The 13,451-nt window shown below is 46.4% G+C and overlaps 1 protein-coding gene across 1 annotated transcript in view; it reads left to right on the forward strand.

The window, feature by feature from the left end:
• Positions 1-1,548: 1,548 nt before the first annotated feature.
• LOC147673178 (unconventional myosin-IXb-like) overlaps positions 1,549-13,451 on the forward strand; it is an 83,870-nt gene continuing 71,967 nt past the window's right edge. The window contains exons 1-4 of the mRNA XM_086946959.1: positions 1,549-1,847; positions 2,619-2,795; positions 3,352-3,393; positions 12,312-12,420. Of these exons, the coding sequence (XP_086803085.1) occupies positions 1,833-1,847; positions 2,619-2,795; positions 3,352-3,393; positions 12,312-12,420 (343 nt within the window). The 5' untranslated portion in view covers positions 1,549-1,832. The remainder of the gene's footprint in view (positions 1,848-2,618; positions 2,796-3,351; positions 3,394-12,311; positions 12,421-13,451) is intronic.

The raw sequence follows: 13,451 nt of genomic DNA on the forward strand, positions 1-13,451 counted from the left end.
CCATCGTGGGACAGCTCGCACCTCCATCCTGGTAGCTGACGACGCCTCCTGGTCCGTGAGACTGCAGAGCCCAGCGTCGCCCACTCATCTGGTCGAGGTGACTTCGCCCGGTGCCATCCTGGTGCCCACACAATCACTGGCTAGTGATTAAGAACTTGGTCCCCTCTGCTTTCAGGTGTCATCCATCTTCGATCCAGGCTTGGATCCATCAAACAATCTTCACTGGTCGCCTGCCAGCAACTTCTTTCTTCAGGCTCCTGGTTCGTCAACGAGGATTCCCGACGTCTTTTCAGACCTATGCAGCTGCAGCCCCTGGGCTAGGTAACTTCGGCATTTCGGTGCCCCAGCATAGCCTCACTATCCAAGGGTCCAGATCCACTATCGTTTTCAACCTACCTAGTCGGGTTCGCCCGAGAACACTAACTTTGCTTTTACTAGCCTCCATAGACTTTGTCCCGCATCCCGCGTGAGAGTGCACACTCTGCACCCGAGTCCCCTAGGCCTCCTACTAGTAATCTGAAGGTTCAGTAACGTAGTCCTAGCGATTCCAAAGCCTATTAGTCCAGTACTTACCTGCTAGTAATTTCGCATTCCACTTTCATAGTATATGGTTTTTCGTGCCCCTCGGGCATTTGTGTAAATTGTGCAACTTAAAGTATTTTCGTAAGAGTTGTGTTGTGTGCTTAGTACCCTGTCCTCATAAAGAGTACAGGGCTGTTGTGATCTAAATAAATACACTGTTTATTTTCATAACACTTGTGTGGTGTCCTTTCACTTGGTGTTCAAGGGGTATATGCGATGGTATAACAGCTGGCTTAACACGCCCTTTAGAGTTTAGCCCGAAGACTTCTCGTATCCACGCTACTAGGATAGCTGGTCTATAAGGTTGACTTACAACCAATCACCATAAGGGTTGTTTGGACTGATACATAGTGATCACTAGAATAGTGAACACTGAATATCAGGCCAACTTCTCACACAGAGGTCCAATTTACTTTCGATGCAACTTGATAAAATGGTCTAGCCAATTGGTGTTCTGCAGCAGCTGGGGCATGCCACCCCCCGCCCCCCCCAACATAACAGCTGCCTCCGTGTTCCACGGCCTGGCATTTCTTGCACCCCACAGAACACAGGAAATGAATTAAAACCAACCAGTAATCTTCTCTTTAATCGGTCCAGCAAAATTATACCTGTTGCTGTGCTTCTATGGACAAGTTTGGGGTGTGAATGGCACAGGACGAGCTTGGCAGAACAAGAAAACACATGCACTCCCATGGTGTGTTCTACGAGAAAGAAAACAGAAGCTCTGTGATGTAAGCCATGGCATACCTCACGGCATCCAATCAAAAGCATAGTAAAGATGCTATCCTCCAGTAGTAGAAGAAGAAACACAAGAAAAGTAAGGGAAACCACCAAATAAGCGAGTAAAGGAGATTGACAGGAAAGCGAGCCAATTATAAACAATGGGCTGACCCAGCAGTTACTGTTAGGTATTGGTATTTTCCAGTAGATCTTAGACAACACACCAACTAAAACTGTAGGCAAGCCAACAATTGGATTTTCCCTTTGTATGAGCTCATCTTCCTTGCTGTTATAATGCTGATGGGAATGCAGAAGCTGAGCTCTGTTAATGTGTTTTTTTTTTATATGTTCGGTCGCTTGTTTGGAATAGCTCTGATTTCAGGTATGTGACTGTCCATACTGGTGCCTGGCGTGGTGTGGTGATCTATTTCCTTTTCTCTTTACAGATCAATGATTTGAGTTCTCTAAAGTCTGGGATAGAATGTTTGTTTCTTGAAGCAACCGAAAAGTTTAGAAGATTCATCAAGACAATGTATTCTACTCCAGTAAGTAGTTGCCTTCCTTTCAGCGGAGAACTTACACATCTGTGATTCATAACCTATTAGGCATAGCTATATCATGTCTAATGTTTGTAAACTGATACAGTGGTGGTAGTCTTGCTCACTACGTGTCTGCACATTTGAAATGCCGATTTAGTGCTCATTGCATGAAAATAAACAGTGTTATTGTTTATTATTTGCGTTGTTGGGAAACCTGGCCCTATGCTTGAACTTACATTGTAAATAGTTGTGTTAAGGTGATCCCTGTTCTAGTGGATAGGTTTAGTAACTTGCATCAGTGATAGCTGGTTCTCATCCCAGCTCCCTGTCTTCTGAAATATCATACACATTTCTTGTCCTTGTGTCTAAGTTCACTTACCGAAAATTGGGAGCTCTTAGAAGGAAGTTAAATGCATTCATTATGCGCTGTAAAAATATTTAGAAATCATAACGTTTCACCATTTCAATAAATATTGCGAACGTTAATAATTCTGGTTGAAACCTACAAACATAAGTTGGCAGCTGTGTGAAATAAGCTCTTGTCCTCCACCATGTGTGAATGTCTTATGATTGTTCATGCTTCTCTTGTACTTTTGAAAAGTGTGTGGCAAATATAAAAATGAATCTCCTCATGAGTTCCTTGACTTTCCTACACAGTAGAACAAGATTGTCCTCTTAGCTGCAAGTCACCCTGCTGCCGTTGCTCAAGTTCTGTGAGGAATTGCTTATGATTGTTGCTGAAGCGATACTTCTCTTTAAATTACCGTTTTTTCCCAGAATGGGCACATTCACGCTGGTTATGGAGATCTGATGGAGCGGTACCAGTTCCTGGTGGCCAGTCTGGCAAAAAAGCAGGAGGAAAAGGATGTGAACCTTGTTCTGAATCTCTTCCAGTCATTTCTCGATGAGTTCACCAAAGGCTATTCCCGGAAAGATGACTCAGAGGTCCAAAAGGTAAACAATTCCAAGTTGTCTGTGGAGTGAAGCTTGACTGGGTAGACCATAGCATGATTACGGTCTGTTAATGTTTAAGAAAGTTGTTTGTAGAGCAGAACTTTAATACCTTTGATGCCTGCATGCAACGGAAGTGAAGTGGGACCAGTGTTGAGATAACCATCCTCCTTCAAACGAACTGCTCAGTGGCTGTCCGATGTTACGTTTGGGTCACTTACTACCTCAGTTAGACCCGTATCTTTGTCGTAGTGGGGAAAAATGTGAGCCAGTAGGATCAAATTACCTGAAGAAAGCTGCTAGCTAGCCAGTCAAGGAGGATCGATTTTGCATGGTGTAGCCGGTCTTCCATCTAGGAAAGAGAAATGGTTGATATTTTATTCACAGTGGAGGTAGCATTTTATAATGCTTGAAGCATGTCTCTGGATGTTGAAGTTTTTATGTTACCTATAACTCTGCTAGCTATAACATGTGAGGCAGGAGCTTGGCACATACACTCATTCTTGTGAGGAGGCTAAAGTTACACCTGAGTTATGTGTTTGATCTTTCCACAGCAAAGCAAAGCAAAGCTCAAAAAAAGAAACGTAAACAGGATCAAGTGGTGAGTATTGTTTTAGATCTTCCATCAATTGTAATAGCAAGAGTGTGTGAGGCTCAGGGAGACATTGAATGTGGTACGAAAGTTTACTTCACAGTTCTACGCTGTCACAGTATGCAGGGCTCTAGATCAGGAAGGTTCAGTGTCAGTGTATCACTAAAAGCAAGTGTTGCATCCTTAGAAAAAAAAAAAATATAGGGATATTGTCCACACAAGGCCCTCTAGTCGTGCGCCTCAAGTGAGAGCCCTAAGATTAAAGGAAAAGGTGTCATTGTGGCATAGCTGTCTGTTGTTACATTATTGGCTCCAACAACTATGTGTTCTCACAGATATAATTGTTTAACAATAAAAAGGTGTGTTCACTAGACTAAACATTGCATCTGATAGAGCCTTCTAGCCATAGATTCCTAACCTTGGAATATTCCCAGGCGTCAGACTGGACCCGGAAATCCCCTTGCACCCTGGTATGCGGCATTGTTCGGCTGCGCATGGCATAGTCTGTGCCGAAAATGACATGTACAATACCTATATCAGTGTCACCCTAGTGCACTGACCACAGTGCCTTCTTTTCTGCACCATCAGCATGGATCCAGATCGAGCTTGCCTCCTGTCACTTTTTGACTGACGTTGACGTGGAGTGCCATTTTTCAGAGATGTCCCTGAAGAAACCCAAAGGGTTCAAGCTTTGTGGTGCCTATCATTGACAGATGTCAGTGATGGACCCCCACTTGGTTTGTCTGTGGAGCCTGAACCTAGCGTTCTGGCTCCTGAAGTCATAGAGTTTGGTTACATTTACCACCAGACTGTATGAATATTCTAGAAGAAGTAACAAGGCCTACCACCAGAGCTTGCTATGCAGCAAACTGGAAAAGATGTGTTTTCACTGCAATAAGAACAAAATCAATCCTTTAGATGCTTCTATACAAAACATTATCTGTTACCTGTAACATTTACAGCAAATTGGACTAGCTTATACATCTATTTGTTTGCACCTTGCAGTAGTAGCTGTGTATTTGCAGAACAGGCAGCATCCATCACTATTCAGAATTCCAGTAATCAAAGCTTTTCATGGATGAGGTAAAGAGAGTAATGCCAGCAAGGATTCCTCCTGCCCCACTTTGGAATCTCAACATTGTTCTCACAAGGCTCATGAGCCCTCCTTTTGAACCATTGCATAAGTGCCCCTTGCATTTTCTCTCATGGAAATGTGCTTTCCTCATTGCGATCACGTCACTGAGGAGAGTTGGTGAGCTACAGTCATTAACCTTAGAAGAACCCTTCTTTCAACTACACAATGACAGGGTAGTTCTAGACACCAACCCTAAATTCCTTACAAAAGGGATTTCTGCAGTTCATATCAACCAATCAGTTGAGTTACCAGTCTTTTTTCCTCAACCTGATTCTGTAGCAGAACGCTCTTTTCTCACACTTGACTTTAAAAGAGCGTTATTGTACTACATAGATGGAACAAAAGATTTTCACAAAACAACTGTTGCATTTGTTCTGCCTCACAAAGGCAATCCCATCTCTAAATCTGGTATTGCAAGATGGATTGTTAAAGAGCCTCAGATTTTCTACTGCACGTTGTGCTAAGAGAGTCTCGTTTGAGCTCTGCTCACTTCATTTCTATTTGAGGATTTTTCCCAGCATTTTTCTTCAGGATTGTTGGGTGTTTCATCTAGAAATGTCTGACATAGAGAAGAAAGTCCTTTTCAAAGCTTGTGCCACCGGTGGCAAGAAAAGGCTGTATGTGGAAGACAGGCATAAGGACTGCATTTATTGCCTGTATCCAGATCATAAGGCTGCGGACTACAAGAACTGTTGCACCTTCTCTTCAAAGACCCTCACTTGGCTCCGGAAATTAAAGTCAAGGAAGGAAACTCTGTTAAGTGACAGTGAAGACTCTTTATCTGCAGCCTCATCTAGAAGGTCAATCAAAAGGGGTAGGGTTTCCCCTTCACCTTCTTCAGAACGTCCAGGTAAGGTCTCAAAAAAGACCCCCGTGAGCCTGAGAGTAAATATCCTAGTAAATATCCTCACCACTGTGTAAAGTAGAGGGAAGGACTATCTACAGCTACAGCAGTGGTGGAGGCTGCTAAGAAGTTCAAGAAGCCCTCTTCTCTGCCATCTGAGAAGTCAGAGAAAGGTTCCAAGTCGTCGACGACGCTGCAGAAGACTCCGTCGACGAAAGCTTCTAAATCACAGGTGGGAAAAGTTAAACCGTTGACAGGCTCGTCGGCGGTTACGGTGACGTTGATGAGGATGCCGACGAAGGTAACGACAGCGACGAGGATGTCGTCGACGGTGGTGGTGACGACAGTGTTGTTGACGAGAGCTTCGACGACTATGATGACGACGACGGCGGGAGCGTTGACCGTCTTGTCGACGGCAGTGTCGACTACACCCATCTCGTCGTCGACAATTCAACTGTCGACGGTGGATCACTATTTCCTTGAAAAGGATAACACCGGACATGACTTTTCCAAGGAGGGTTACCACCTTGCCTCCCGCACTGTTACTTGAGGAAGAGGAGGATTCTGATGGAGGTGATCAGGACTCTTTTGGCTATGCACATAGTCCTTCTCAGTTGTTGGTGAAGTGCCAAGAGACTGACTCTGAGGGCGAGTAACTTCATGAATGCTCTCACCAGCAGTCTTATCGACGTCAAGAGAGCGCAGGGCAGGAGATGGTGTCAGTTCCTTCCTCCCTCTTGGCAGATCTCCATGGCATGCCGCCTCCTGTTCCCTCTGTCCCGGCAGTACAAGCTATATCTGCTCCCACGGCTTCAATAGTGGTTCTCCGGAAATGCCTTCCCAAGTGTTTGTTCAGCCACAGACACCTGTTCCAAGTTCACCTCCAGTGATCCAGGACATTCATGATGATTCCTCGGATAGAGATCAGGATGAGGATAACAGGCCTAACCAAGGTGTGGAATGGGATGATTACGTAATCCTGGACCCAGCGTCTCCTAGTCCAGACCCAGTGGACTCTTCCCCGGTGGATATTGGTGGTTTTCACGAGCTGATGGAGAGAGCATCTAGTAGGTTCAAACTACTTATGCCTTCTGTACAAACAAAGGGTTTCCTCTATGATTTTAAGGAACCCTATAGGAAGGTGACCCGGTCAATACACATTGTTGACCATGTCTAGGAGGAGGGTCTAAAGGCGATGAAAAACCCAGCTACAGTATTTCCAGTTTTGCCACGCCTGGAAAAGAAATACAAGGCCCCTGAGGAGGGTCCGGCGTCTTTAACTGGGCAGCCGAAACTGGACTCCATAATATGGCAAGCGACACAGAGGAAGTCTTGTAACCCTTCGACACCCCTGTCAACTCCTCCTGATAAAGAGTGCAGACGCCTTGATAATGCGGGGAAGAGATTCTCCTCTATGGCAAGTCTTCTGGTGCGAGTGGGAAATGCATTGGCGATCCTTGGCAGGTACGATCGCCAATTATGGTGTGATCTATCACCATATTTGGACCAATTTCCCCAGGAGTCCAAGGGGGAGGCCAAGAAGATACTGCAGGAAGGGGAAACGACATCGGCAGAGGTGATAGATTGTGCCATGGATATTGCCACCACAGCTTTCCGTTCTCTGGCTGGCGCATCGGTTCTTTGTCGCCAAGGATGGCTCAGGGCGACCTGGTTCAGACCGGAGGTCCAAAACAAGATCCTGGACCTCCCTTTTGATGGTGAGGCATTGTTTGGCAAACACATCGATGATGCCCTCCAAGAGATAAAAAAGGATACAGAGACGGCTAGGTCTCTCGGTACTCTTCAGTATTGGAAGGCTCCTTTCAGGGGGGGCCAGAGGAAGGAGTACTACTTCATACAGAGGCTCGTACCAACAACAGCGGTACTCTTCCTTATGGATCAACGTCTCAATCGTATCAACAACCTTACCAGCTAAAACAAGGCCAAACCTCGTCTTTCTCTAGGTCCAATGCTAGAGGAAAGCAGAATCGCCAGGGACGTGATACTTCCAAGAGGCAATAGCGGCGTTCTGGCTCAGACTGCTGTACCCACCTCCTCAACAACATCTGTAGGAGGCAGGGTATCGCAATACCCCCACAACTTGATCTTATAACATGAGACCATTGGGTGCTCAACATCATTCAAGAGGGCCATACATTGGAGTTTACTCAAATACCACCTTCCAAGCCCCCTGCTGCCATTCCTTCGAAACATCTGCGTCTCTTGCAGCTCAGATGATCCTCAAAGGAGCTGTGGAGTTGGCTCCCTTATCTCAAAGAGGGGAAGGATTCTATTACAGGTTCTTCCTGGTAAAGAAGACGCTGGAGAAGTGGCACCCCTTTTTAGATCTCAGGGAGCTAAACACCTATCTCATTTCTCAATCCTTTCGAATGGTCTTGCTCCAGGATATCTTACGTCTCCTCAATCCAGGTGATTTCATGGCCACTCTCGATCTCGAAGATGCGTATTTTCACATACCCATTCACCCAGCTCACAGGTATCTTCGATTCACAGTAGCCAAGAGGCACTTACAATTCAGGGTTTTACCCTTCGGGCTTCGCTCTGCCCCGAGTATCTTTACCAATGTGCTGGCACCGGTGGCAACTTTCCTAAGAAAACAGCATTTTCAGGTCTTCCCATACCTGGACGACTGGTTGCGGAAGGCCCCGTCCTGGGGGGCTGCGGAGGAAACAGTCAAGGCATGTACAAACCTATTCAGGAACCTGGGTCTCACTCTCAATAGGGAGGAGTCGTCTCTCCTCCCTTCCAGGACAGCACGTTTCCTGGGAGCTATCTTGGACACGACTCTCGGCAAGGCCTTTCCATCCCTCAACAGGCAGGAAAAACTGAAATCCATGGCGCATTTGTTGAGAAAAAGAAAGTGTCTTTCAGTACGCTGTTACAAATCCCTTCTAGGAGTGATTTCTTCATGCATTCCTCGGATACCCCAGTGCAGACTGCGGATGCGATCTCTTCAGGAACAGCTAGACAAGCAATGGCGGCAGATTAACGGCTCATTCGACGACAAGGTGCTAATTACTGCGACAATGAGAAGGGCAGCCTTGTGGTGGGCGAAGGAAGAAAACCTATCCCAAGGTCTATCCTTTGTAAGCTATACAGCTCCTCAAGTGGTAACGACAGATGCCTCGCTGGAGGGCTGGGGTGCGGTGCGGTGCTTCAGGATCTACATGTCAGCGGGCATTGGTTGCCCCAGCACTGTCATTTTCACATCAACCTCCTAGAACGAAGAGCAATCCGGCCGGCACTTCAAGCATTTCTTCCACGATTGCAGGGGTCGGCGGTTCTCTTCCGCACAGACAACTCCACGGTCATGCACTACATAAACAAGGAAGGGGGTACCAGATCACTTCCATTATCCCAGGAGGCCCAATAAATTTGGGAATGGGCGAACCTACACAGAATATCGCTACAAGCAGAACACCTGCCAGGAGTGCTAAACGAAAAGGCGGACAGACTCAGCAGGCTGTCGTCAGTCAGCCACGAATGGGAACTGAAACCCTCAATAGATCTCTTTGCCACCCCGATGAACAGAAAATGCCCGTTTTACGCAAGCAGGTTACACCATTGAGGGTCGTTGGGGAATGCGCTTTCGATAGCTTGGTCAAGAGCATTTGTGTACGCCTTTCCCCCCATTCTGTCAAGGAACAAACTACAGCGTTTACACTATCCAGCCAATCAAATGCTATAGAAGTGTACAGTGACAGTTCACAAGTTCAGATGCTTGCTGGGAATTATGTCATCTTGTATTCCTCTGATCCCATTCTCTTTCCACCATATGAGACCATTGCAGGAGGAACTTGATAGCCACTAGGCGGAGGCCACAGGCTTTATTTTATGATCAGATTACTGTGGACACGTGTATACAATAGACTCCAGCATGTATTACGGCAAGGCATGAAGGTGCCCTATGAACAAGCAGCTGGTCTTCCTCCATGTTTATTGCTATTTCTACTGTCATTTGTATGTCAATTATGCACATGTAGTGCTTTAAAAGCAAGTCCATGCTTGTATCTTTGCACTCTGCACTAAGCTCCGGCTCAAACAAATGTGTTCTTAGTTTTCCATATACTGTGAAGGTCACCAGGTCAGCTTTCAGTGTCTGGTCAGAACGCAGTCAGTTTGTAAGAAACTCCTCCTTCCCAACTTGAAGCTTAAATCTGACAAGAATGCAGGCAGATGAAAGACATAATGCTGGCTGAATGAGCAGCAAAGTTCTCGTGGACACTGAGGGACAAAAACTGATACAATTATGGAGCACTTACAAAAATATCTTTAAACTTTTACAGGTTCAGTCTATTGTCACCTAAAACAAGTGGGTGGAGTGTCGCTTTAAAATTGCATGTCACATTGCAGCACTCAATGCTCCGCCTCTGCTCCTGCTGCAGCAGAGATAGGTCGAGCGAATATACTTTATTTACATTCTCAAGGCGCAGTGTTTATGGCTTGCAGCACTCTGCGAGTAACGGAAAGATTAATGCACACGATACGGTCACTAATAGAGTATTAAAAGTAACTTTAAGGACAAACATGCAGTTGCGTTGAGGCAGCTTCTTTGCATGATGAGATTCCTTTGGTTTTCATTCAGAATGCTTCTGTTTACGATCATTCATTTATTAGGTCTCGCCTGTCGATGCGCATGCGCATCGAGCAAGGCGAGAGTATTGGGACTTATCCGCTCTTTATCCACACTGCAAGGAATCGTGGCGATTCCTTGCAGTGCCCGTGACTTTTAAGCTCAATGCGCATGCGCATTGAGCTTAAAAGCGCGTGCACGTCCGTCTTTGTTTACCCGCTCCGCCCCCTCCCCTTCCCGCCGTGTCGCATTTCTCCTGTCGCACTTCTCCTCCCCCCTCCCTCTTGTTTATTGTACCCGCTCCGCCCCCTCCCCTTCCCGCCGTGTCGCATTTCTCCTCCCCCCTCCCCTCTCTTCCGTCCGTCCGTCTTGTTTTCTTTCTCTCCTGCCTCTTGTTGACAGTTGTCTCCAGACACCGCCCTGGAGGGCCCGGGTGCAGGCAGCGGCCGTCGGCGCTTTTACCACCGACTGAGGCGCTTTACTGTTGTCACTCATTCACCTAAGTTGTAGCGCATTTCTCTCAACTTACTTTGGGGTAAGCACCCTGTTTCCGCTGTAAACAGAAAGTGACTGGAGTGTTTTGGTGTTTTCGTCTCTGCTCAAATGTGTGCTTTTTTTAACATAATACGTTCCCGAATTAGAAATAGTTTCCCCACGAAGAAAGCGAAAGTAAAATACGATGGGCGGAACAGACAACTGTTTATTTGTCAACATCTATTTGTGTACCTTTATTTTTAACCCAGAGACACAGCAAGCCTACGACAACGCTCCCTATTCCAGCAGAATCAAATCAGAGGGGGAAGAAATGGGCCGAGGGGGTACATTTTAGTGAACGCTGTCAACAGCATTCGTTTGGAAATGCACTATAAATTATTCGAAGCCACCGGCTCAAAAAATATGAAAGTAGGCCGAACGAGCTCCCGTGACAGGCCGGGCCCCGAGGACAGACCGACGCCACAGCTGAGGCGAGACGAACTGTCCGGGACTGAACCACCCCGGAGCCTGCCTGACTAATTCTTTTTCCCGTTAGCGCCTTCTTCCCTCCTCTAGCACCTAGAAGTCTGTCTTCCAGTCGACATGTCAGTCTAGTCTCGGCATTTCCATTAGTTCTGTTTACTTCACAACTTTTCTCGATGCCCGTCTTTCCTTCATTTCGTTTTCTCATTTCCTTTACAATTCTCCCTTCAGTCACTCACTCTCTATGTCTCCCATTTCTTTAGCTCATTTGGCCTTAGTTCCTTCCCTGATCTCACCCTATTTCCGCATTTGTAATCATATTTTTTCTTTCTTTGCTATGTACGTGGTTCGTGTGTTTTTCTCCCATATTAAGATTTCACTGTTCTTCGGTCCACTTTTTATTCACCGTTTGTATTCGCGTTTCCGATCTTTGTATTATTGTAGTCTCACTCGTTGGTCCCGCACTTCTAAGGCTGATCGAAGACTTGTCATTTCTCTTCTTCTCTCAACACCACGCCCCACTAATAACCGTTCTTTTTGTTTTGCGTTTTCACTCATTTTCTGAGTCTTTGACCATGAATCGCTCCCTCGAGTTTTAAAATATGTTATGGAATTCGTTCTTCCCCATTCGGTTTCTGACCGTCTACGGATGCGCGCCTTCACATCATCACACACCCTCACTCACCCTCACCCTCACTCACCCTCACTCACCCTCACCCACACTCACCCTCAACCCCTCACCCTCACTCACCCTCAACCCCTCACCCACACTCACCCTCACTCCCCCTCAACGCCTCACCCTCACTCACCCTCAACCCCTCACCCTCACTCACCCTCAACCCCTCACCCTCACTCACCCTCACCCTCACTTACCCTCAACCCTTCACCCTCAACCCCTCACTCACCCTCACTCTCTCACCCTCACTCACCCTCAACCCCTCAGCATCACCCTCACTCACCCTCACCCTCACTCACCCTCAACCCCTCACCTACCCTCACCCTCAACCCCTCACCCTCACCCTCACTCACCCTCAACACCTCACTCGCCCTCAACCCCTCACCCTCACTCACCCTCACTCACCCTCAACCCCTCACCCTCACCCACCCTCAACCCCTCACCCTAACTCACACTCACCCTCACCCTCACTCACCCTCACCCTCACTCACCCTCAACCCCTCACCCTCACACAGTGCAATAGGTCTCGGAGCATTTGAGTTAGAGCTTTTAGAAATGTTTATGCTTTTTTTTTTTATTCTTTAGCATTGGCTACAGGAAACAAAAATGCTCAAGATTTACAAAAAAAACCCATAAACAATTCTAAAAGCACTAACTCTAATGCTGCGAGACCTATTGCATTTCCAATGCTTGTTTTCTCTTGCCTGTCTTCTGTTTGCAGATGGAGCATTGCGGCCACGTTTTCATCCACTATCAAGTTAGCATAGGCCAGTCGTGTGAACAGTGCCAATCCAATATCTGGCCCATGGACAAAGTGTACCTCTGCAGAAGTAAGAATTGAATTGTTTTTTACCGGTTTCTGCCACAGTAAAAACTGCTACTGTCTGTCGAATGTAACTATTGTCAAATATTTATGAAAGGCAAGCCTGAGAGGTGAGCCTGTTCTTGCTAGTAAATTAGAGACAGTAAATTCAATTCAACCTAATGTTTAAGTCCTGTAGGTGAGTGGTAAGAAATAAATAATGAAGCCTGTCTGAGCAGTTAAAGAAAGTAGCAAATCACTTGGTGCTGCTTTGGAGCCAGAACATTTTATTACCACAATTTTAAAACATAAATGCTCATTGGAACATGCTGGAGAAATGTGGGAGTCGGATCGCTTGGTATTTGGGCATTACCTGGAAATATATACCCAGATTTGACGAGCTGTAGTCAAGCTTAGGAGACTCAACATGCTCCTTGCACTCTGCTGTCTTCTCTGGTACCTATTGCAACCAGTTAAAACATCCTGCTCCTACGGCTGGTGTCATTCAGTGACTCCAAATGCAGGGGGCGCTAAGGCCTTCTGGGTGCTTCTTATTTTCCAGAGTTCTTCCCCAAGGGTGTCTCAGCCCAGTGCACTCTCATGTGCTTGCTCCATGTCTATTAGTACTGAATGTCGACTGCCTCTGGAGGTGCACACAGAAGCGGGTCTACCTTCTTCTGCAGCTATTATTCAGTGACAGAAGCCACTGAGGGAAAGGAGTAAGGGGTTTACCAGTGACTGCTCAGTGCTTTACATCTTTAGAGGTGCCTGGAAAATGACATGCCAACTATCCCACAGCCCCCCGTATCTACCCCCAACCCTTTCTCCCTAGAAGATTGCGGCCATCTAGGAACAGGCTGACTCCAAGGAGTTAAAGCTGTATAAAAAGTTTAGTATTTATATTTTTGGCAGCATCTTCCATTTTTACCGGTTCCCTCATTTTAGGGAGCAATCTGAAGAAGACATAGTGGTGAACACTGCCTTTGAAGTGCAAAGCAAAATATTTGTTTAGTTTTTTTAGGTCTCGCCTGTCGATGCGCATGCGCATCGAGCTTGCGA

This window comes from Lissotriton vulgaris, chromosome 12 (genome assembly GCF_964263255.1).
Source record: "Lissotriton vulgaris chromosome 12, aLisVul1.2, whole genome shotgun sequence".
Lineage (NCBI taxonomy): Eukaryota > Metazoa > Chordata > Amphibia > Caudata > Salamandridae > Lissotriton > Lissotriton vulgaris.